Raw genomic sequence first — 26,254 nt, forward strand, 5'->3', positions numbered from 1 at the left:
AGGGTACCGCGTCGATTCACTAGGATGCTGCCTGGTATGAAGAAATATAAATGCAAAGAAAGACTTGAAACATTGGGTCTTTTTTCATTAGAACACAGATGACGGGGTGATATAATAGAATCAGACTGTTTCCAGTGGTTCAGGGGTCAAAAACAATGGGCCAGAGATTAAATACAAGAGATTTATAACAGAGCGAGGAGAACATTCTTTAGACAGAGCTGCAAGACTACAGAATTTACTTTCAGATTTAGAGTTTGAGGCAGAAACTATGTCAAAATTCAAGATTAAATTGGATAGGTGGATGAAGCAAACGGGTTGAGGGGATAAGGGAACAGGGCGGGTAAATGTGATTGTAACTACTTGTTCGCGTGGAGCGCCAGTGCCAACACTGACTGACTGGGCCTGTTTCCGTGTTGTAACGTCTACATACTAAAACAGCTCGGAGAGATGGAACACAGGATGTGGCACAGTGCAAACACAATCCAATCGGAGACAATAATACACATGCTGATGGATTGAAGGAGACGGCAGATAGATTTTTTGAATTCTCTCTTTCTGCCTCCAACCATAAATTCCAGCCGTTAGATCTCCACACCAATTCTGATGTTTCAGCAATTCGCCACAGATTTTAACACAATAAAAGGGAGGAAAGTCTAGGGTTCAAAACACTGCCAAAGTAAAAATATATATTTTGCAATATATTCTTTACTGTTTGAAAGAAACTTCAATATTCCCTCGCTAGCAGAGACGCCTGCAGTGACGTCACTGACCAGAAGGAGAGGCCCCTCTCCTGTCGCCTGACTTTAGATTGCCCCAGAAGCTAATCAGAGCTGCCCAAGTCCAGGAAGAAGTGCTCGCTATCAACAGTTCCTTCATAGAATTTACAACAGAGACAGGCCACTCGGCCGAACTGGTTCATGCTCCACACGAGCTTCCTCCCACCTTACTTCATCTAAACCTATCGCAATATCCTTCTCGTCCTTTCTCCCGCATGTACTTACCTAGCTTCTCATAAGTGCAGTCTAATGGAGCAGTCATCGTTAGTACTTCGAAACTGCAAACATTTGATTATGGCTAACCCTGACCCCACCAAATAAAAATTCAAAAAGTTTTAAAAGGAGACAGAACTTTTACAGATGCAATTAAAGTGAGAAATTCAATTCTAGAATTTAGAGATAAACAAACAAAATATAGGAAAATCAATTGAAACTGGCCACGTTAAAAGGGATAGGTTGTAGAATTACTAGTTATAGTGAATAAATATTCGACAGTGAATTGCAAAGCGGCAATCTCAGTGACAGTCTCTTGTCAAAATGAAAGCCAAGAGTGGATTGCTCACTCTCACCAAGTACATGACATGGAGGGAATCTCATTTTCAAAAGACGTCTTGCCTCCGATTCTTTACCTCGGACAGTGCTTTCTTATCGTGAACCTTCCCCGACCCCAGCAGGCGAAGGACGTTTTTCGCCCCTTCCGACACAGCATGTTCCACACGAAAGTGATGCCGCAACTCTTCAATTCTCAGCTCAAGGAGACTTAATTCCGGTTTGCCTTTAAAAAGAAATAACAGACCATGCATTAATGTATGCAAACATTGCTAAAGTAGATTCATCCTATCCTCAGACAGGAGGGCTGACCCAAGCTCTTGTCTTAGTCTCGTCTCCTTATTTAAGGAAGGATATACTTACATTAGGGGCAGTTCAGAGACGATTCACACGGTTAATTCCACAGATGAGGGGGTTGACTTATGAGGAAAGGTTGAGCAGGCTGGGCTCATTGGAATTCAGAAGAATGAGGTGTGATCTTATTGAAACATATAAGATACTGAGGGGGCTCGACAAGGTAGATGCAGAGAGGATATTTCCCCTCGTGGGGAAATCTAGAACTCGGGGGCACAATTTTAGAATAAAGAGTCGTCCTTTTAGAACTGAGATAAGGAGGAATTCCTTCTGAGGGTCGTAAATCTGTGGAATTCTCTGCCCGAGAGCTGTGGAGGCTGGGTCATTAAATACATTAAGGTGGAGATAGACAGGTTTTTGCAAGATAAGGGAGTGAAGGGTTATGGGGAGCGGGCGGGGAAGTGGCTTGGAGCCCAAGATCAGCCATGATCTTATTGAATAGCGGAACAGGCTCGAGGGGCTGAGTGGCCTATTCCTGCACCTATTTCTTATGTTCTTTCTGTCTTCATGGACCACGCAGGTGTGTTTAATGGCACCTCAGGGCCGACCTACAAAAGTTAAATCTCAGTTCCTACGGATTTCCATCTACTTCAACTTGCTGATATTAACAGATCTCGGTGTTCTAACTCAGGATTCATCCAACAATGAGGAATCACTGAGAACAGCCCTTCCAAAACATCCCAGCAACAAAACTCAACCAGGATCAACCAGATTTTTAGAATTATATACTGGCGGAATTCCCTGTACATTTGTACCAAGACATACATTTAAACAGTAAATTAACTTTTCAGAATTAAGTCCAGTAATTCTTCTCCTCACTAAAGTATAAAACTCGAATATAATAATATTTATACAGAGGTAATAGGGAACGGGAAAATTTGAAACTCTAGCAGGAGCAGGGTGCGAGAGTGACACTGTACGGGGAGCAGGGTGCGAGAGTGACACTGTACGGGGAGCAGGGTGCGAGTGACACTGTACGGGGAGCAGGGTGCGAGAGTGACACTGTACGGGGAGCAGGGTACGAGAGTGACACTGTACGGGGAGCAGGGTACGAGAGTGACACTGTACGGGGAGCAGGGTACGAGAGTGACACTGTACGGGGAGCAGGGTGCGAGAGTGACACTGTACGGGGAGCAGGGTGCGAGAGTGACACTGTACGGGGAGCAGGGTGCGAGAGTGACACTGTACGGGGAGCAGGGTGCGAGAGTGACACTGTATGGGGAGCAGGGTGCGAGAGTGACACTGTACGGGGAGCAGGGTGAGAGAGTGACACTGTACGGGGAGCAGGGTGCGAGAGTGACACTGTACGGGGAGCAGGGTGCGAGAGTGACACTGTACGGGGAGCAGGGTGCGAGAGTGACACTGTACGGGGAGCAGGGTGCGAGAGTGACACTGTACGGGGAGCAGGGTGCGAGAGTGACACTGTACGGAGAGCAGGGTGAGAGAGTGACACTGTACGGGGAGCAGGGTGCGAGAGTGACACTGGACGGGGAGCGCGGTGAGAGAGTGACACTGTACGGGGAGCAGGGTGCGAGAGTGACACTGTACGGGGAGCAGGGTGCGAGAGTGACACTGTACGGGGAGCAGGGTGCGAGTGACACTGTACGGGGAGCAGGGTGCGAGAGTGACACTGTACGGGGAGCAGGGTACGAGAGTGACACTGTACGGGGAGCAGGGTACGAGAGTGACACTGTACGGGGAGCAGGGTACGAGAGTGACACTGTACGGGGAGCAGGGTGCGAGAGTGACACTGTACGGGGAGCAGGGTGCGAGAGTGACACTGTACGGGGAGCAGGGTGCGAGAGTGACACTGTACGGGGAGCAGGGTGCGAGAGTGACACTGTATGGGGAGCAGGGTGCGAGAGTGACACTGTACGGGGAGCAGGGTGAGAGAGTGACACTGTACGGGGAGCAGGGTGCGAGAGTGACACTGTACGGGGAGCAGGGTGCGAGAGTGACACTGTACGGGGAGCAGGGTGCGAGAGTGACACTGTACGGGGAGCAGGGTGCGAGAGTGACACTGTACGGGGAGCAGGGTGCGAGAGTGACACTGTACGGGGAGCAGGGTGTGAGAGTGACACTGTACGGGGAGCAGGGTGCGAGAGTGACACTGTACGGGGAGCAGGGTGCGAGAGTGACACTGTACGGGGAGCAGGGTGTGAGAGTGACGCTGTACGGGGAGCAGGGTGCGAGAGTGACACTGTACGGGGAGCAGGGTGCGAGAGTGACACTGTACGGGGAGCAGGGTGAGAGTGACACTGTACGGGGCGCAGGGTGCGAGAGTGACACTGTACGGGGAGCAGGGTGAGAGTGACACTGGACGGGGAGCAGGGTGCGAGAGTGACACTGTACGGGGAGCAGGGTGCGAGAGTGACACTGTACGGGGAGCAGGGTGCGAGAGTGACACTGTACGGGGAGCAGGGTGAGAGTGACACTGTACGGGGAGCAGGGTACGAGAGTGACACTGTACGGGGAGCAGGGTGAGAGTGACGCTGTACGGGGAGCAGGGTGCGAGAGTGACACTGTACGGGGAGCAGGGTGCGAGAGTGACACTGTACGGGGAGCAGGGTGCGAGAGTGACACTGTACGGGGAGCAGGGTGCGAGAGTGACACTGTACGGGGAGCAGGGTGAGAGTGACACTGTACGGGGAGCAGGGTGTGAGAGTGGCACTGTACGGGGAGCAGGGTGCGAGAGTGACACTGTACGGGGAGCAGGGTGCGAGAGTGACACTGTACGGGGAGCAGGGTGCGAGAGTGACACTGTACGGGGAGCAGGGTGCGAGAGTGACACTGTACGGGGAGCAGGGTGCGAGAGTGACACTGTACGGGGAGCAGTGTACGAGAGTGACACTGTACGGGGAGCAGGGTGCGAGAGTGACACTGTACGGGGAGCAGGGTACGAGAGTGACACTGTACGGGGAGCAGGGTGCGAGAGTGACACTGTACGGGGCGCAGGGTGCGAGAGTGACACTGGACGGGGAGCAGGGTGTGGGAGTGACACTGTACGGGGAGCAGGGTGCGAGAGTGACACTGTACGGGGAGCAGGGTGCGAGAGTGACACTGTACGGGGAGCAGGGTGCGAGAGTGACACTGTACGGGGAGCAGGGTGTGAGAGTGACACTGTACGGGGAGCAGGGTGCGAGAGTGACACTGTACGGGGCGCACGGTGAGAGTGACACTGTACGGGGAGCAGGGTGAGAGTGACACTGTACGGGGAGCAGGGTGCGAGAGTGACACTGTACGGGGAGCAGGGTACGGGAGTGACACTGTGCAGGGAGCACGGTGAGAGTGACACTGTACGGGGCGCAGGGTGCGAGAGTGACACTGTACGGGGAGCAGGGTGCGAGAGTGACACTGTACGGGGAGCAGGGTGCGAGAGTGACACTGTACGGGGAGCAGGGTGCGAGAGTGACACTGTACGGGGAGCAGGGTGTGAGAGTGACACTGTACGGGGAGCAGGGTGTGAGAGTGACGCTGTACGGGGAGCAGGGTGCGAGAGTGACACTGTACGGGGAGCAGGGTGCGAGAGTGACAATGTACGGGGAGCAGGGTGCGAGAGTGACACTGTATGGGGAGCAGGGTGCGAGAGTGACACTGTACGGAGAGCAGGGTGAGAGAGTGACACTGTACGGGGAGCAGGGTGCGAGAGTGACACTGGACGGGGAGCGCGGTGAGAGAGTGACACTGTACGGGGAGCAGGGTGCGAGAGTGACACTGTACGGGGAGCAGGGTGCGAGAGTGACACTGTACGGGGAGCAGGGTGAGTGTGACACTGTACGGGGAGCAGGGCAAGAGTGACACTGTACGGGGAGCAGGGTGCGAGAGTGACACTGTACGGGGAGCAGGGCAAGAGTGACACTGTACGGGGAGCAGGGTGCGAGAGTGACACTGTACGGGGAGCAGGGTGCGAGAGTGACACTGTACGGGGAGCAGGGTGCGAGAGTGACACTGTACGGGGAGCAGTGTACGAGAGTGACACTGTACGGGGAGCAGGGTGCGAGAGTGACACTGTACGGGGAGCAGGGTGCGAGAGTGACACTGTACGGGGAGCAGTGTACGAGAGTGACACTGTACGGGGAGCAGGGTGCGAGAGTGACACTGTACGGGGAGCAGTGTACGAGAGTGACACTGTACGGGGAGCAGGGTGCGAGAGTGACACTGTACGGGGAGCAGGGTGCGAGAGTGACACTGTACGGGGAGCAGGGCGCGAGAGTGACACTGTACGGGGAGCAGGGTGCGAGAGTGGCACTGTACGGGGAGCAGGGTGCGAGAGTGACACTGTACGGGGAGCAGGGTGCGAGAGTGACACTGTACGGGGAGCAGGGCGCGAGAGTGACACTGTACGGGGAGCAGGGTGCGAGAGTGACACTGTACGGGGAGCAGGGTGCGAGAGTGACACTGTACGGGGAGCAGGGCGAGAGTGACACTGTACGGGGAGCAGTGTACGAGAGTGACACTGTACGGGGAGCAGGGTGCGAGAGTGACACTGTACGGGGAGCAGGGTGCGAGAGTGACACTGTACGGGGAGCAGGGTGAGAGTGACACTGTACGGGGAGCAGGGTGCGAGAGTGACACTGTATGGGGAGCAGGGTGTGAGTGACACTGTACGGGGAGCAGGGTACGAGAATGACACTGTACGGGGAGCAGGGTGCGAGAGTGACACTGGACGGGGAGCGCGGTGAGAGAGTGACACTGTACGGGGAGCAGGGTGCGAGAGTGACACTGTACGGGGAGCAGGGTGCGAGAGTGACACTGTACGGGGAGCAGGGTGAGTGTGACACTGTACGGGGAGCAGGGCAAGAGTGACACTGTACGGGGAGCAGGGTGCGAGAGTGACACTGTACGGGGAGCAGGGCAAGAGTGACACTGTACGGGGAGCAGGGTGCGAGAGTGACACTGTACGGGGAGCAGGGTGCGAGAGTGACACTGTACGGGGAGCAGGGTGCGAGAGTGACACTGTACGGGGAGCAGGGTGCGAGAGTGACACTGTACGGGGAGCAGTGTACGAGAGTGACACTGTACGGGGAGCAGGGTGCGAGAGTGACACTGTACGGGGAGCAGTGTACGAGAGTGACACTGTACGGGGAGCAGGGTGCGAGAGTGACACTGTACGGGGAGCAGGGTACGAGAGTGACACTGTACGGGGAGCAGGGTGCGAGAGTGACACTGTACGGGGAGCAGGGTGCGAGAGTGACACTGTACGGGGAGCAGGGTGAGAGAGTGACACTGTACGGGGAGCAGGGTGCGAGAGTGACACTGTACGGGGAGCAGGGTGCGAGAATGACACTGTACGGGGAGCAGGGTGCGAGAGTGACACTGTATGGGGAGCAGGGTGTGAGTGACACTGTACGGGGAGCAGGGTACGAGAATGACACTGTACGGGGAGCAGGGTGCGAGAGTGACACTGGACGGGGAGCGCGGTGAGAGAGTGACACTGGACGGGGAGCAGGGTGCGAGAGTGACACTGTACGGGGAGCAGGGTGCGAGAGTGACACTGTACGGGGAGCAGGGTGAGTGTGACACTGTACGGGGAGCAGGGCAAGAGTGACACTGTACGGGGAGCAGGGTGCGAGAGTGACACTGTACGGGGAGCAGGGCAAGAGTGACACTGTACGGGGAGCAGGGTGCGAGAGTGACACTGTACGGGGAGCAGGGTGCGAGAGTGACACTGTACGGGGAGCAGGGTGCGAGAGTGACACTGTACGGGGAGCAGGGTGCGAGAGTGACACTGTACGGGGAGCAGTGTACGAGAGTGACACTGTACGGGGAGCAGGGTGCGAGAGTGACACTGTACGGGGAGCAGGGTGCGAGAGTGACACTGTACGGGGAGCAGTGTACGAGAGTGACACTGTACGGGGAGCAGGGTGCGAGAGTGACACTGTACGGGGAGCAGTGTACGAGAGTGACACTGTACGGGGAGCAGGGTGTGAGAGTGACACTGTACGGGGAGCAGGGTGCGAGAGTGACACTGTACGGGGAGCAGGGTACGAGAGTGACACTGTACGGGGAGCAGGGTGCGAGAGTGACACTGTACGGGGAGCAGGGTGCGAGAATGACACTGTACGGGGAGCAGGGTGCGAGAATGACACTGTACGGGGAGCAGGGTACGAGAGTGACACTGTACGGGGAGCAGGGTGAGAGTGACACTGTACGGGGAGCAGGGTGAGTGTGACACTGTACGGGGAGCAGGGTGAGTGACACTGTACGGGGAGCAGGGTGAGAGTGACACTGTACGGGGAGCAGGGTGAGAGTGACACTGTACGGGGAGCAGGGCAAGAGTGACACTGTACGGGGAGCAGGGTGCGAGAGTGACACTGTACGGGGAGCAGTGTACGAGAGTGACACTGTACGGGGAGCAGGGTGCGAGAGTGACACTGTACGGGGAGCAGGGTGCGAGAGTGACACTGTACATAGAAACATAGAAGATAGGAGCAGGAGTAGGCCATTCGGCCCCTCGAGCCTGCTCCACCATTCAATGAGATCATGGCTGATCATCCAAATTCAGTACCCTGTCCCTGCTTTCTCCCCATATCCCTTGATCCCTTTAGCCTCAAGAAATATATCCAACTCTTTCTTGAATATATTTAATGAACTGGCCTCCACCGCCCTCTGTGGCAGAGAATTCCACAGGTTCACCACTCTCTGGATGAAGAAATTCCTCCTCATTTCAGTCCAAAGATGTGCGGGTTAGGTTGATTGGCTATGATAAATTGACCCTTAGTGTTCGGGGGATTAAATACGTGGGGTTACGGGGATAGGGTGGGATATGTGTTGGTGTAGGGCTTACGGGGATCGGGTAGGATATGTGTCGGTGCAGGCTCGATGGGCCGAAATGGCCTCTATCTGCACTGTGGGGTTTCTGTGATTTCTGTGATTCTAAATGGCTTACCCCTTATCCTTAGACTATGACCCCTGGTTCTGGACTCCCCGGCCATCAGAAACATCCTTCCTGCATCTAGTCTGTCTTGACCTGACAGAATTTTATAGGTTTCGATGAGATCCCCTCTCAATCTTCTAAACTCCAGTGAGTATAAGCCCAATCGACACAATCTCTCCTCATACGTCATTCCTGCCATCCCAGGTATACCAGCCTGGTGAATCTTCGCTGCACTCCTTCCATGGCAAGAACGTCCTTCCTCAGGTAAGGTGACCAAAACTGCACACAATACTCAAGGTGCGGTCTCACCAAGTCCCTGTACAACTGTAGCAAGACATCCTTGTTCCTGTACTCAAATCCTCTCGCTACGAAGGCCAACATACCATTTGCCTTCTTAACCGCCTGCTGCACCTGCATGCCCACCTTCAGCGACTAGTGCATAAGGACACCCAGGTCTCTTTGCACTTCCCCTTCTCCCAATCTATTGCCATTCAAATAATAATCTGCCTTCCTGTTTTTGCCACCAAAGTGGATAACCTCACATTTATCCACATTATAGTGCATTTACCATGTTTCTGCCCAATCACCCAACCTGTCCAAATCGTACTGGAGTTTCCCGACATCCTCCTCACAGCTTACCCTCCCACCCAGCTTTGTGTCGTCTGCAAATTTGGAGATATTACATCCATTTCCCTCGTCCAGATCATTAATATATATTGTGACCAGCTGGGGTCCTAGGACTGATCCTTGCGGAACCCCACTAGTCACTGCCTGCCACTCGGAAAATGACCCGTTTATTCCAACTCTTTGCTTTCTGTCCGCCAACCAGTTCTCTATCCAAGTCAATACCTTGCCTCCAATCCCATGTGCCTTAATTTTGCACGCTAATCTCTTATGTGGGACCTTATCGAAAGTCTTCTGAAATACACCACATCCACTGGTTCTCCTTTATCTATTTTACCAGTTACATCCTCATAAAATTCCAGTAGATTAGTCAAGCATGATTTACCTTTTGTAAATCCATGTTGACTTTGTCCGATCCTGTCACTGCTTTCCAAGTGCTCTGCTATTACATCTTTTATAATAGACTCTAGCATTTTCCCCACTACCGATGTCAGGCTTACCAGTCTATAATTCCCCGCTTTTTCTCTACTACCTTTTTTGAATAGTGGGGTAACATTAGCTACCCTCCAATCCATGGGTACCGTTCCAGAGTCTATCGAGTTCTGGAAAATGACCAGCAATGCATCTACTATCTCTAGGGCCACTTCCTTAAGTACCCTGGGATGTAGACCATCAGGCCCTGGGGATTTATCGGCCTTCAGTCCCATCAATTTTCCTAACACCATTTCCCTACAAATACTGATTTCTTTCAGTTCCTCCCTTTCATCAGACCCTATGTTCCCCGGCATCTCTGGGAGGTTATTTGTGTCCTCCTTTGTGAAGACAGAACCAAAGTATGTATTTAGTTGGTCTGCCATTTCCTTGTTTCCCATTATAAATTCCCCTGATTCTGACTGTAAGGGACCGACGCTTGACTTCACCAATCTTTTTCTCTTCACATATCTATAAAAGCTTTTACAGTCAGTTTTTATGTTCCCTGAAAGCTTACTCTCATATTCTATTTTCCCCTTCTTAATTAATCCCTTTGTCCTCCTTTGTTGACTCTTAAACTGCTCCCAATCCTCAGGATTATTGCTTTTTCTAGCCAATTTATATGTCCTCTCCTTGGATCTTATGCTATCCCTAATTTCCCTTGTTAGCCACGGTTGAGTCACCTTTTTTGTTTTATTTTTATGCCAAACTGGGATGAACAATTTCTGTAGCTCATCCATTCGGTCTTTGAATGTTTGCCATTGCCTATCCACCGTCAACCCTTTGAGTGCCATTCCCCAATCAATCCTACCCAACTCGCTCCTCAGACCATCGTAGTTTCCTTTATTTAAATTGAGGACCCTAGTCTCTGAGTCAACTACTTCATTCTCCATCTTAATGAAGAATTCGATCATATTATGATCGCTCTGACCCAAGGGGCCTCGTACAACAAGATTGCTAATTAATCCTTTCTCGTTACATAATACCCAGTCTAAGATGGCCTGATCTCTGGTTGGTTCCTCGACATATTGGTCCAGGAAACCATCCCGTAAACACTCCAGGAATTCCTCCTCCACAGTATTGTTACTAATTTGGTTGGCCCAATCTATATGTAGATTAAACGTCACCCATGATGACTGCTGTGCCCTTATTGCACGCTTCTTTAATTTCCCTTTTAATGCCATCCCCAACCTCCGCCTTACTGTTTGGAGGTACCACTCCCACTAATGTTTTTTTCCCCTTAGTATTTCTCAATTCTACCCATACAGATTCCACATCATCAGAGCTAATATCCTTCATTACAGTTGTATTAATCCCTTCTTTAACCAGTAATGCTACCCCCACCTCCCTTTCCTTTTTGCCTATCTTTCCTGAATATCGAATACCCCTGGATGTTGAGTTCCTAGTCTTGGCCATCCTTGAGCCACGTTTCCATAATCCCAACCAAATCATATTCGTTTACCTCTATTTGCGCAGCCAATTCATCCACCTTATTACAAATGCTCCTCGTATTAAGACACAAAGCCTTCAGGCTTGTTTTTTTAACGCTCTTAGACCTATTAGAATTATTATTTACTGTGGCCACGTTTGATTTAAACCGTTGATTTCTCTGACTGCCACTTTTGTTTTTCTCCTTCCTATCTTTTGCTTTTATCCCTGTTTTCCTTTCCTCTGTCTCCCTGCTCAGGTTCCCAACCCCCTGCCATTTTAGTTTAAACCCCCCCGAACAGTGCTAGCAAACCTCCCCGCAAGGATATTTGTCCCGCTCTGGTTCAGGTGCAACCCGTCCCACCTTCCCCAGAAGCAGGCCCAGTGATCCAGGAAACTAAAGCCCTCCCTCCTGCACCAACTCTTTAGCCACGCATTCATCTGCTCTATCCTCCTATTCCTATACTCACTAGCACGTGGCACCGGGAGCAATCCAGAGATTACAGCCTTTGAGGTCCTACTCTTTAATCTGCTACCTAGCTCCCTAAATTCTTGCTGCAGGACCTCATCCCTCTTCCTACCTATGTCGTTGGTCCCAATGTGAACCATGACCTCTGCAAGAGTGACACTGGACGGGGAGCAGGGTGCGAGAGTGACACTGGACGGGGAGCAGGGTGCGAGAGTGACACTGGACGGGGAGCAGGGTGCGAGAGTGACACTGGACGGGGAGCAGGGTGCGAGAGTGACACTGGACGGGGAGCAGGGTGCGAGAGTGACACTGGACGGGGAGCAGGGTGCGAGAGTGACACTGGACGGGGAGCAGGGTGCGAGAGTGACACTGGACGGGGAGCAGGGTGCGAGAGTGACACTGGACGGGGAGCAGGGTGCGAGAGTGACACTGGACGGGGAGCAGGGTGCGAGAGTGACACTGGACGGGGAGCAGGGTGCGAGAGTGACACTGGACGGAGAGCAGGGTGCGAGAGTGACACTGTACGGGGAGCAGGGTGCGAGAGTGACACTGGACGGGGAGCAGGGTGCGAGAGTGACACTGGACGGGGAGCAGGGTGCGAGAGTGACACTGGACGGGGAGCAGGGTGCGAGAGTGACACTGCACGGGGAGCAGGGTGCGAGAGTGACACTGCACGGGGAGCAGGGTGCGAGAGTGACACTGCACGGGGAGCAGGGTGAGTGACACTGAACGAGGAGCAGGGTACAAGTCATGTTTGACACCATGTTTCTCACACTCGAGCCTGTCCTGCTCAAATGATTTACTCACACATTTGATATTTCTCTTTCCTAGTTTAATTGCTTTACAGCTTTTAGTTTTCCCTTTACCTGTAGTGCCTAAAGCACCATTTCTGACTACTACTCTCCTACCTTTTACACCTGAGCCCTCCCTGCCTCCCGCTCTCCACACCCCCACCTCCATTTACTAGTTTGAAGTCCTCGTGACCGTCCTACTTATCCTTTCCACTAGGACCCTGGTCCCAGCCCGGTTCAGGTGGAGCCCGTCCCAATGGTACAGTTCCTTCCTGTCCCAGTACTGGTGCCAGTGTCCCACGAAATGGAACCCCTCTTTCTCACACCACTCCTTCAGCCACGTGTTCACCTCCTTAATCTGCTTATTCCTATGCCAATTTGCCTGTGGCTCGGGTAATAATCCAGAGATTATAAACCTTGCGGTCCTGTTCTTTAATTTAGCAGCTAGTTCCTGTTACTCTCCAAACAGGACCTCTTGCTTACTCTTCCCAATGTTGTTGGTTCCAACATGGACCACAATGACTGGATCCTCTCCCTCCCTCTCCAATATATTGTCAAGTCAGTTCGAGATGTCCCTCACCCTGGCACCAGGTAGGCAACATTCCATGTGGGACTCCTGATCCTGCTTACAAAGGATGCTATCTGTCCCCCTAATTATTGAATCCTCTACAACTGCCACATCACACTTCCCCTCGTCCTCCCTTTGGACAGCCTCCTGCTCCAAGGTGCCATGGTCAGCATTCTGGCTGTCCTCCCGACAGTCTTTATCCTTATTCTCACAGGTAGCAAGTACATTGTACCTGTTGAATAGGCCATTTCCTGCGGATCCTCGTTCTCTATCTCACCGGGGTTCCCCTTACTCTGTACATTATCGGTCACACCAACCCCATTCTGATTTTGCACCTCACTCCAAGGTGTGACCGAGGTCTGGAGCAAATTGTCCAGCTACTCGTCCCCCTCCCTCACGTGTCGGTGGCTCTCCAGCTCAATGACTCTGAGCCGGAGAGATTTGAGACGGAGACATCTACCGCAGACATGTTCGCTCGGGACAGTCTCTCTGTCCACAATTCCCACATACTGCAGTCCAGACACAACCTGCTCTGCCATATCTCAGTCTAGATTATTTATATCTACTTTTTAGTCTGTTGTAATTTTTTTTAAACACAAACTGGACAAATTTTTTCACTCGCTGCCTCAAGCTTACATTATTGGAGGTAAAAATCAGTACCTCCTTCCCCCTCCGCACTCTTCCCCCGCCGCCCCTCCTTCCCCCTCCTTCCCCCTCCGCACCCTTCCCCCGCCGCCCCTCCTACCCCCTCCGCACCTCCTTCCCCCTTCCCCCCTCCTTCCCCCTTCCCCCCTCCTTCCCCCTCCGCACCTCCTTCCCCCGCCGACCCCCTGCCCCATCTCCCCCCTCCGCCCCTCCTCCCCCCTCCGCGTCCCCTTCCCCCGCCGACCCCCCTTCCCCCTCCGCGCCCCCTTCACCCTCTCACCAAATTCTCCACTTTTGCACTCATCAGTTCTGTGCGTCCACGTGGTGCGTCAGCAGATACTGTTTACTTTTATACACCTTTTCGAGCCACACCCAAGCTAGGAGTGCTGACTGAGCTTCCTGCTCACAGTAACGAGGCCCTATTCTGGCAATCATTTATAGCCGATTGTTAACTGCCACTGACGGGCAGTTTCTATGAACTGTTGACTAACTTGCAATTTCTTTTACAGTTTTTAAAGTTCTAAGTTAAATTCAAAATGTTAAACATAAAGATACAGATCAGCCGTGATCTAATTGAATGTTGGAACAGGCTCGAGGAGCAGAATGGCCGACTCCTGTTCCTATGTTCCCACATACTTGGGGTGCAGAAACACAAGCAGATGCTGCTGAAGGTGCGCATCCTCCAACCAGTAGGACCACCTGGTCAGACACCCAACTTCCCCAAACACAAATGCCACAGTGATCAGAATGAGCTGAATACCTCCTCCACTCTGCATTGGATCTGTGAAAACAAGACTCCCATTCAGACCAACCCAAGTTACACTGAGCTCAGTAAACAGCACCCCTGGGTGGTGTAGAAACATGGCGTTACGGCACACTGACTCCAGGTACTGCCCTCTTCACACTACAGATCAAAGCAGTGAACTGCACAGGCGCAGAGCTAGTGCCATCACATCAGCTCACCTTGCTTTAGGGAGCCCCCCATTGAGAATGTGTGATATCTGGATTCAATCGCCACAGCTTGAGATTTACTGAGAAGTGAATGTAGAGTCAATAACTCCAATGAATGAAGGGATTATTTATAAATCCAACTCAAATATACTTTTACATCAAATTAGATGGAATCTACAGCACAAGAACAGCCCAACTCATCTCGGCTGGTGTTTATATTCCACATGCGCCTCCTCCCACTTCGATCACCTCTTCCCACTCCATCCCCAGAGCCCTCTATTCCCTTCTCCCTTGTGTATGCAGCAAGCCTCCCCTTAAATGCATCAATGCTCTCTGCTTCAACCACTCCACGTGGCAGACAGTGCCATATTCTCACTTCACATTCCCTTTGAATGAAGTAGCACAATACTGTATATAGTAAAGTGGTGCTTCAGTGTGGAGAATGCATCACCACTTCCCCAAGTACATGTGAAAGGATGTCCTCAATAGGTGGTAAGGATACTGCGGCAATATAGATGATTATCACTTATAGACTTAAATATGTTGATAAACCGTGACCGATTAGAATGTTACATAAACAGAACCCTCACCTCCTGTGACAGCCCAGGTCGAATACATTCAGCCAACAAGTACCAACACACATCTGCCACCGACTGCTGCTTTAGGCTGGTTGACAGGAGTGAATAAACTAATTTCACAAATAGTTTAATAGTTTGATGCATACCAGCTGCATAAACCCGTCACCTGCAGCCCCCCAACCCCCCCCCAACACCATTTCATCGACCCCCCACCCCGTTTGATCCCCCCGACACCGTTTGACCCCCCCCGACACTGTTTGATCCCCCGACACCGCTTGACCCCGCCGACACCGTTTGACCCCCCCCCGACACCGTTTGACCCCCCAACACCGTTTGACCCCCCCGACACCGTTTGACCCCCCCGACACCGCTTGACCCCGTTTGACCCCCCCGACACCGTTTGACCCCCCCGACACCGTTTGATCCCAGCCCGACACCGTTTGACCCCCCCGACACCGTTTGATCCCAGCCCGACACCGTTTGATCCCAGCCCGACACCGTTTGACCCCGACACCGTTTGACCCCCCGACACCGTTTGATTCCCCCCCGACACCGTTTGATCCCCCCCCCCGACACCGTTTGACCCCCCCCCCCCGACGCCTGTAGAGCTCAGCAATGATGGGTATCATCCATGCCTTAAATAAACTAAACGTCCACCTTCAGCCCAACACCCTCTCGCCAACACTCACCTTGGCCATCCTCAATTTCTAAGTGCAGCTCGTCTGCCTGTACTGCCTTACGGACCTGCATACGGATCACTTCAATTTTGGTTTTACTGTCCTGCAGCATCTGTTGAGCAGTAGACAGCATCTTTCGATCCTGTAGGATTAAAACAAAATCAAAATGAAAGTGCTTTTCATCTGACAAGGAGCAAAATGCTTTGTTGGAGATATTTTTTAATATTACATCCATTGAAAGGGTTTTGACAATAGAGTTTTGAGTTGTATACCTCTCGGGACTAATCACAATATCAAGCAGGAATGGTACAGGGAGTTCCAGGTGTTTCTGGGTCTAGAATTACGGACAATATGGGACCAGCCACGTGGACTGCAGAATCTTTTCTGCTTCTGTACCTTCCTGTGTCTGATCATTCAAACTAGGCTCCAAGTGAAAGGCCAGTGCTCTAACCCACTGTGCTTCTCAATCTAAAATCACAGGCCAAAATATCAATTCGCAGTTTTTAAAAAATTAAATTTTGTGCATTAATACTTGGTAAATTTGGTTCCTTACCAAGATGATGTACGTTGGTGCTGGAGCATGCAATACACCGCATCCTGCACAAACCAGGGGAGCCGTGAGGTATTACTATCTCATGGCACACAGGAAACTTGCATCCCACCAGCCCGAGTTGCACAGAAACCCAGGTCTCCAGTGAAAGTCGAACCTGTGACGCCAGCCCAAGGGGTGCTTACTGCAAACCATGGGCTCCAACAACCAGGGTCGGAAAAATTCAACATTGTCCATTTGTTTTTGGAATAAATTTGATTCCTCATTAAGGAAAGGGAAGCCGGTGTGGGGCCACTAAACAAACATACCCAGACAACATAGGCCCTCAGGGCAGCCCCACTTGCTGATTTAAGGTGACTTTGCCACACCAATTGCCTCCCTGGTGCCAGGGTAATGGAGCTGGGGCACAGCGCTGAGCCACACATCACCACATCAATGGAGTGAGATGTTGGGAATTTGGAGAGAGTGGGAATTCGGTGCAGAGGGGAAGGAGGTGCTCCGTTTTGCCTCCAATACTTGTAGTGGTTTGTGTAAGCTTGAGGCAGTAAGTATTTAAAACTTTGTCAGGTTTTAGCGCATAGTGCAAGTTAGTGTGAAAAAAAAATTAAACAGATTAAAAAGTAATTATCTATAAATAAATCTAGATGTAATCCCTCATCCCTGGAACCATTGTGGAAATCTTTTCTGCACCCTCTCTAAAGCCTTCACATCCTTCCTAAAGTGCGGTGCCCAGAGTTGGACACAATACTCCAGTTATGGCTGAACCAGCGTTTTATAAAGGTTCATCATAACTTCCTTGCTTTTGTATTCTATGCCGCTATTTATGAAGCCCAGGATCCTGTAAGCTTTTTTAACCGCTTTCTCAACCTGCCCTGCCACCTTCAACGATTTGTGCACATACACCCCCAGATCTCTCTGTTCATGCACCCCTTTAGGATTGTACCCTTTATATTGCCTCTCCTCGTTCTTCCCACCAAAATATATAATTTCGCACTTTTCTGCGTTAAACTTCCTCTGCCACGTGTCTGCCCATTTCACCAGCCTGTCTGTGTCCTCTTGCAGTCTATCACTATCCTCCTCACTGTTCACTGTCCTCTTGCAGTCTATCACTATCCTCCCCACTGTTCACTATACTTCCAAGTTTTGTGTCATCCGCAAATTCTGAAACTGCCCTGTACACCCAAATCCAATCGTTAATATACATCCAGAAAAGCAGTGGTCCTAGAACCGACCCCTGGGGAACACCACTGTGTACCTTCCTCCAGTCCAATAAACAACCGTTCACCACTACTCTCTGTTTCCTGTCACTTAGCCAATTTCATATCCATGCTGCCACTGTCCCTTTTATTCCATAGGCTACAACTTTGCTGGCAAGCCTATTATGTGGCACTTTATCGAACGCCTTTTGGAAGTCCATCTGCATCACATCAACCACATTGCCCTCATCAACCCTCTCTGTTACTTCATCAAAAAATTAAATAAAGTTAGTTAAACAAATCCGTGCTGGCTTCCCTTAATTAATTTACATTTGTCCAAGTGACTGTTAACTTTGTCCCAGATTATCGTTTCTAAAAGCTTCCCCACTACCGAGGTTAAACTGACTGGCCTGTAGTTGCTGGGTTTATCCTTCCACCCTTTTTTGAATAACGGTGTAACATTTGCAATTCTCCAGTCCTCTGGCACCACCCCCGTATCTAAGGAGGATTGGGAGATTATGGCCAGTACCTCTGCAATTTACACCTTTACTTCCCTCAGCATCCTAGGATGCATCCCATCCGGTCCTGGTGACTTATCTACTTTAAGTACAGCCAGTCTTTCTAATACCTCCTATTTATCAATTTTTATCTCATCCAGTGTCTCCACTACCTCCTCTTTCACTATGTCTATGGCAGCATCTTCTTCCTTGGTGAAGACAGATGCAAAGTACTCATTTAGTACCTCAGCCATACCCTCTGCCTCCATGCGTAGGTCTCCATTTTGGTCCCTAATCGTCCCCACCCCTCCTCTTACTACCCATTTACTATTTATATGCCTAGAGAAGACTTTTGGATTCCCTTTTATGTTAGCTGCCAGTCTATTCTCACAATCTCTATTTGCCCCTCTTATTTCCTTTTTCACTTCCCCTCTGACCTTTCTATATTCAGCCTGATTCTCACCCTGACATCTGTCATAAGCCCCTTTTTTCTGCTTCACCTTACTCTCTCGCCATCCAGGGAGCTCTGACTTTTGTTGCCCTACCTTTCTCCCTTGTGGGAATCACGTCTGTGGCCACAGAAATGCCTGTCTGTTCCCCGAACTACTGAATCCCCTATCACTATTGCTTTCCCGATCTTCCTCCTCCCACCCTGTTCAGCTGAGCCACCCGCGGTGCCATGAACATGGCTCTGGCTGTACTCCCCAGAGGAACCATCTCCCTCACCAGTACCGGTTGTAGAGCGAGATGCACTCAGCGGACTCCTGCACTACCTGCCTGGTCCTCCTTTTCTTTCTGGCAGTCATCTGTTCCCTCTCTGCCTGCACACTCTTAAGCTGAGGGGTGACCACCTCCTGAAATGTGCTATCCACATAGCTCTCAGCCTCATGGAAGCACTATTAGACCACACCTGTGAGCAGTTGTGAGCACCACACCTTAGGAAGGATATATTGGCCTTGGAGGGAGTGCAGCGTAGGTTTACCAGAATGATACCTGGACTCCAAGGGTTAAATTACGAGGAAAGATTACATAAACAAGGGTTGTATTGCCCAGAATTTAGCAGGTTAAGGGGTGATTTAAATCAAACATAGAAACATAGAAGATAGGGGCAGGAGTAGGCCATTTGGCCCCTCGAGCCTGCTCCGCCATTCAATGTGATCATGGCTGATCATCCAAATTCAGTACCCTGTCCCTGCCTTCTCCCCATATCCCTTGATCCCTTTAGCCTCAAGAAATATATCCAACTCTTTTTTGAATATATTTAATGAACTAGCCTCCACCGCCCTCTGTGGCAGAGAATTCCACAGGTTCACCACTCTCTGGGTGAAGAAATTCCTCCTCATTTCAGTCCTAAATGGCTTACCCCTTATCCTTAGACTATGACCCCTGGTTCCGGACTCCCCGGCCATCAGAAACATCCTTCCTGCATCTAGTCTGTCCAGACCTGACAGAATTTTATAGGTTTCGATGAGATCCCCTCTCAATCTTCTAAACTCCAGTGAGTACAAGCCCAATCGACACAATCTCTCCTCATACGTCATTCCTGCCATCCCAGGTATCAACCTGGTGAATCTTCGCTGCACTCCCTCCTTGGCAAGAACGTCCTTCCTCAGGTAAGGTGACCAAAACTGCACACAATACTCAAGGTGCGGTCTCACCAAGTCCCTGTACAACTGTAGCAAGACATCCTTGTTCCTGTACTCGAACCCTCTTGCTACGAAGGCCAACATACCATTTGCCTTCTTAACCGCCTGCTGCACCTGCATGCTTACCTTCAGCGACTGGTGCACAAGGACACCCAGGTCTCTTTGCACTTCCCCTTCTCCCAATCTATTGCCATTCAAATAATAATCTGCCTTCCTGTTTTTGGCACCAAAGTGGATAACCTCACATTTATCCACATTATAGTGCATTTGCCATGTTTCTGCCCAATCACCCAACCTGTCCAAATCATACTGGAGTTTCCCGACATCCTCCTCGCAGCTTACCCTCCCGCCCAGCTTTGTGTCGTCTGCAAATTTGGAGATATTACATCCAATTCCCTCGTCCAGATCATTAATATATATTGTGAACAGCTGGGGTCCTAGGACCGATCCTTGCGGTACCCCACTAGTCACTGCCTGCCACTCGGAAAACGACCCGTTTATTCCAACTCTTTGCTTTCTGTCTGCCAACCAGTTCTCTATCCAAGTCAATACCTTGCCCCCAATCCCATGTGCCTTAATTTTGCACACTAATCTCTTGTGTGGGACCTTATCGAAAGCCTTCTGAAAGTCCAAATACACCACATCCACTGGTTCTCCCTTATCTATTTTACCAGTTACATCCTCAAAAAATTCCAGTAGATTAGTCAAGCATGATTTACCTTTTGTAAATCCATGTTGACTTTGTCCGATCCTGTCACTGCTTTCCAAGTGCTCTGCTATTACATCTTTTATAATAGACTCTAGCATTTTCCCCACTACCGATGTCAGGCTTACCAGTCTATAATTCCCCGATTTTTCTCTACCACCTTTTTTGAATAGTGGGGTAACATTAGCTACCCTCCAATCCATGGGTACCGTTCCAGAGTCTATCGAGTTCTGGAAGATGACCAGTAATGCATCTACTATCTCTAGGGCCACTTCCTTAAGTACCCTGGGATGTAGACCATCAGGCCCTGGGGATTTATCGGCCTTCAGTCCCATCAATTTTCCTAACACCATTTTGCTACAAATACTGATTTCTTTCAGTTCCTCTCTTTCATCAGACCCTATGTTCCCCGGCATCTCTGGGAGGTTATTTGTGTCCTCCTTTGTGAAGACAGAACCAAAGTATGTATTTAGTTGGTCTGCCATTTCCTTGTTTCCCATTATAAATTCCCCTGATTCTGACTGTAAGGGACCTACGCTTGACTTCACCAATCTTTTTCTCTTCACATATCTATAAAAGCTTTTACAGTCAGTTTTTATGTTCCCTGATAGCTTACTCTCATATTCTATTTTCCCTTTCTTAATTAATCCCTTTGTCCTCCTTTGTTGACTCCTAAACTGCTCCCAATCCTCAGGATTATTGCTTTTTCTAGCCAATTTATATGTCCTCTCCTTGGATCTTATGCTATCCCTAATTTCCCTTGTTAGCCACGGTTGAGTCACCTTTTTTGTTTTATTTTTATGCCAAAGTTTTCAAGATACTAAGGGGGGGGGCAATGTTCCCACATTTTTTTTGGGTGCGTGGCCCCTTTAAGGGGCTGTGCAGCCCATTCACAGTTTCACGCATGTGCAAAACTTATCGTTGAAAAAGCCAGTTCTGGGTTGCGTGGGACCGGCAGAGCTGCATAGCCACGCAGCTTATAGGGAACGTTGCGAATAAGGTAGATCGAGAGAAACTATTTCCGCTGGTTGGGGAGTCTAGGACTAGCCTACAAATTACAGCCAGGCCTTTCAGGAGTGAAGTGAGGAAACACTTCTACACACAAAGGATGGTCAAAGCTTGGAACTCTTCCACAAACGGCAATTGATGCTGGATCAATTGTTCATTTTAAATCTGCCCAGAATTGGACACAGTGCTTCAGCTGAGGTCCAGCCAGTGATTTATAAAGTTTTAGCATAACTTCCTTGCTCTTGTACTCTGCCTCTATTAATAAAGCTAAGGATTCCATCAACGGTTTTAACAGCCTTCTCAACTGGCCCTGCCACCTTCAAAGATTAGTGTACATACACTCCCAGGGTCTCTGTTCCTGCACCCCCTTTAGAATTGTACCATTTTGTTTATATTGCCTCTCCTCACTCTTCTTCCAAAATGAATCACTTCACACTTCTCTGCATTAAATTTCATCTGCCATGTACCTGCCCATTTTACCAGTCTGTGTCCCCCTGACGTTTTACTATCCTCACTGTTTACTACATTTACTAGTTTTGTGTTATCTGAAAATTTTGAAATTATGCCCTGTACACCCAAATCCAGGTCATTAATTTATATCAAAAACAGCTGTTCTGGACTTATTACATGCAGATAGCACCCTCTAGTGGTAGCTATTGTATAGCAGTGTTAGTGCATAGCAGTATGTTATTTGACCTTCCTTCCTGTTGACCCAGTAGTAGTATTCCAGGGAGTGTTCTGCTGAGTTGTGAAGGAGCTCACGAGGGATTCTCAATCCTGTTGCACCCCTTCTTATACGCTAGGCAAGACGCAATGTCTGTGAGTATCCTTGTTTAGTAACGTGATAACCTTGTCAGTGTAGTATTTTGACAATACTTTGTCTATAAGAAGTTATTAGCTGTTAGTTACCGAGGTTTAGCTTCAGTGCTATTTAGTTATACAATTAGTCTATTCTGTTGTCATAAACATGTTTATATCTTATGTAACATCTAATGTATAGTACTCAGTTCTATGTACAAAACATACTTTGTTTACAGTTTCACAAATTTGTTCAAGTAAAGCTTCAAAACAGCAACCTGCTTCTCGGAGGAATTATTTGAATGAGTGTTTAGCTGGCTGGATAACTAGATAGGAGCACGTCTAGCGAGACCAGTACAGTGAAAAGACAGCATTACGGCTAGCTGTGAAGAGAGGACATCCTCGACGTGGAGCAGCAAGGACTCAGAGTTAAGTGGCCGTCACCTAGTACACCACACTTGCCTCACATCAACATGGCAGAAGGTAATACCGAAAACGCTACGCAGCGAGTAGAAGACCTTAAACAGTTAGATGAAACTGAAGAATGTGACAATCTGTCTATAAGCTCTCGTTACTACAGGTCATCAGCTGGTTCTAGGTCATCAGCCGGTTCATGGTCATCAGGTGGTTCTAGGGTAAGCATGGCCATCGCCAAAGCACGGGCTAGGCTAGAAGAGCCCAAGCCAGAGCTGCTTATGCCAACAAAGAAATAGAAATAAAAGTTGACCAGGCCCGTCTCCAAGCCACATTAGACGCTCTGCAGGAAGAAAAAGAGATAGATGCTGCATTAGCTGAGGCACAAGTATTGGAGGCAGTTTTGGTGGACGCTGATCCTGAGGCAGCTAACAAACTTTTAATTCCCGTTCCGCGGCAGAGTCGACGACAGCGCACCAGAGATTACGTGAGCGATCAAGCCGCCACACAGTTTACGAGAGAGATGAAGACCCGCACATCTCTACTACAGACTCAAGCACTTCATATAACATGCCCCATGTCACCAACCATGGTCAAAATGGACAGCGTGCCTCAAGTCACAGGATCCTCCCCCGCAGAACAGAGGACACCGTGCAGAGGAGTGGAGCACTGAAGAGAGAAAGTCAGCAGCAAACCCCCTCTCGTTTCCTTGAGACCCCCAACAGAGCCCCTACTCAAGGCAACCTTGGCACAGGTCCCACCACCTACGACCTTGCCAAATACCTTGCACGCAGCCAGCTGGTGACTACAGGGTGAACCACGTTTGATGATAGACCAGAGAATTATCGGGCGTGGAAGTCCTCCTTCCACGGTGCCATATCGGGCTTAGACCTGTCGGCAGGAGAGGAGCTCGACCTCCTTATCAAATGGCTCGGCCCAGAGTCCGCCGGACAGGCACGCAGGATAAAAGCGGTCAATGTGGGACATCCGCCAGCTGGGTTGAAGATGGCTTGGGCGAGGCTGGAAGAAATTTTTCAATTTTTCAATTTTATTTGTCACATATAACCAAATACAACAAGTGAAATCCAGTCAGTGAAATGCTTTTTCTTAACGAGCCGAGCGCACCAAGCAACAAAGGACACTTAGCTGCCTGGTACGCACGGAGCCCGCAAGGACGGCAGCCATCTTCATCGGCGCCATCACAATAGAGCTACGGCTCGCCTGAAGCCACTGAAATGGTTCTCTTTGCCAGGTTGGAGAACTTTCCGAAGTTGACAAATAAGGAACCCCAGAAGCTCCGCGACCTTGGAGATCTGCTGTCGGAACTCAAAGCCGCAAAGCAGGACGGCTACCTACCCGGCCTATCGTATTTAGACACTTCCAGAGGGGTAAGTCCCATCATTGAGAAGCTTCCATTCAATCTGCAGAAGTGGATATCATTCAGGTCAGAGTTCAAGCTAAAGCACAACAACGTTACCTTCCCTCCAGTCTCTGTGTTTGTCAACTTCATTCGTAGAGAAGCCAAAGCCAGGACAGACCCCAGCTTCAACTTCTTCTCCGCCCACCCAGCACTTGCCAGAAGAGACAAGTTTGACAGACATGGAAAGACACCAATATCTGTCCACAAAATGCAAGTGTCTTCAACTGAGAACACAAGGGTTCAGAAGAAATCTGAGGATATGAGCAAACAATGCCCCATCGACTACAAGCCCCATCCATTAAAGAAGTGCAGAGGCTTCAGAGAGATGTCCCTGGAAGACCGCAAACAGTACCTCAAAGAGAACTCTATATGTTTCAAGTGCTGCTCTTCCACGAACCACCTCACCAAGAGCTGCAGGGTAGATGCAAAATGCACAGAATGTGAAAGTGATCGGCACATTTCAGCACTCCACCCAGGCCCAGCTCCTTGGAAGTCAGAGTTGTCTCCTCCCGCCTCAGAGCACGACGGGGAAAGAGAGGGAGCCGCCGGTCCGGAGATTACATCCAAGTGCACTGAGGTGTGTGGAGAAGGAGTGAGCGCAAGAGCATGCTCCAAGATATGCCTCGTTAATGTGTACCCCGTAGGACGTCGCCAGGAATCTGAAAAGATGTATGCCATACTAGACGAACAAAGCAATCGTTCTCTAGCAAGATCCGAGTTCTTCGTCATCTTCAAGGTCAAAGGAAGTCCGTCGCCTTACACGCTGAAGACGTGTGCTGGACTTTCAGAGACAGCCGGCAGGAGGGCCTGTGGTTATGTTGTTGAGTCAGCCGACGGGAAGATTAGTCTCCCCCTTCCTACACTCATCGAATGTAATCAAGTCCCCGACAACCATTCTGAGATTCCCACTCCGAATGCAGCTCATCACCACCGTCATAATAATAATCAATAATAATAATAATTTCCCCCCCCCTTTCCTTTTGTTTCTCTCTCACACCTGGCAGCTATCTTTTGCCCTGCCAGTACACTTTACACCTAATCTCAGCCTATTACCATCTCGTCTAGCTTCTAATCTCTTTTACTTCTTTTGTTTCTTTTATTCTTTTGTCCGATCGCAGCCCTGCCTTCGATCCAGTTTCTTTTCTTTCCAGTTTTGAAGAAGGGTTCGACCCGAAACGTCAACTCAAATTTCTCTCCACGGATGTTGCCTGACCTGCTGAGTTTTTCCAGCATTTTCTGTTGTTATTTCGGATTTCCAACATCCGCAGTATTTTACTATCATAATAATAATCAACTTTATTGTCATTGTTAGTGCACAAGTGCAGTACAACGAAATGTAGGCTTGCGGCTCCCGAGAGTGTACATTTAGATTAAGACATTTAAACATTCAACATACATTTGGCTTGTAATACATTAACATAAACATAACCATAATAAAGTGCATTGGCAGATGTGCAGGCTTTAGAGTTTATTTGTGGAGTTCAGTAGGATGACAGCCCTGGGAAAGAAGCTGTTCCTGAATCTGGTCGTACGGGTGCGAATGCATCTGTAGCGTCTCCCAGATGGCAGGACGGCGAACAGACTGTGGCTGGGGTGGGTAGGGTCTTTGATGATGGACCGTGACCTCCGTAAACAGCGTTTCTGGTATATGTGCTCTATGGTCGGTAGCCGGGTGCCGGTAATGCGTTGGGCAGTTTTGACTACCCGCATTGCAGACGAGATCCCACCTCTTGATCCAGATGCAAGCATACTTCTGTTGTTGGGAAGAGACATCCTGAGGGTACATAAGATAAGGGAGCAGATCAACGGTCCACATGACGCCCCTTTCGCCCAAAGGCTAGACCTCGGCTGGGTCGTTGTTGGAGATGTGTGCCTCAGGGGCGCTCACAAGCCATCTCAGGTGAGCACACTCAAGACTTCCATCTTGGAGAATGGTCGTCCAAGCTACCTTACCCCATGCAGTAGTCAGATCCGAGTGACAGAGAAGTTCAGTCATACGGCCCAGCCTCAGAAAACCCCGGCGCTGATCTCCGCAGACAGCACACAGATGATGCTCACTGGAGAGAACCCGGGTCAGTCAGTCTTCTGTCGCACCGCCAACGACCACAAACTTGCTCCATCGATCGATGACATGAGGTTCCTCCAGATTATGGACAATGAGGTCTCTCGTGACAGCTCTAACAGCTGGGTTGCACCCTTACCCTTCCAGAACCCCAGACGATGGCTGCCGAACAACAGGGAGTATGCCTATAATCATCTTA

The 26,254-nt window shown here is 50.1% G+C and overlaps 1 protein-coding gene across 2 annotated transcripts in view; it reads right to left on the bottom strand.

Moving 5' to 3' along the window:
- The window catches only part of pkn1a (protein kinase N1a), a 185,862-nt gene that overhangs the window by 144,233 nt on the left and 15,375 nt on the right, over window positions 1-26,254 (bottom strand). For both annotated transcript variants that reach the window (XM_085971468.1, XM_085971466.1), the window contains exons 2-3: window positions 15,771-15,900; window positions 1,406-1,551 (exon numbers count right to left, since the gene is read on the bottom strand). In XM_085971468.1, the coding sequence (XP_085827594.1) occupies window positions 1,406-1,551; window positions 15,771-15,900 (276 nt within the window). The remainder of the gene's footprint in view (window positions 1-1,405; window positions 1,552-15,770; window positions 15,901-26,254) is intronic.

This window comes from Somniosus microcephalus, chromosome 31, assembly GCF_052327205.1.
Source record: "Somniosus microcephalus isolate GS21.2 chromosome 31, FLI_Smic_1.0, whole genome shotgun sequence".
NCBI classification, from domain to species: Eukaryota; Metazoa; Chordata; class Chondrichthyes; order Squaliformes; family Somniosidae; genus Somniosus; species Somniosus microcephalus.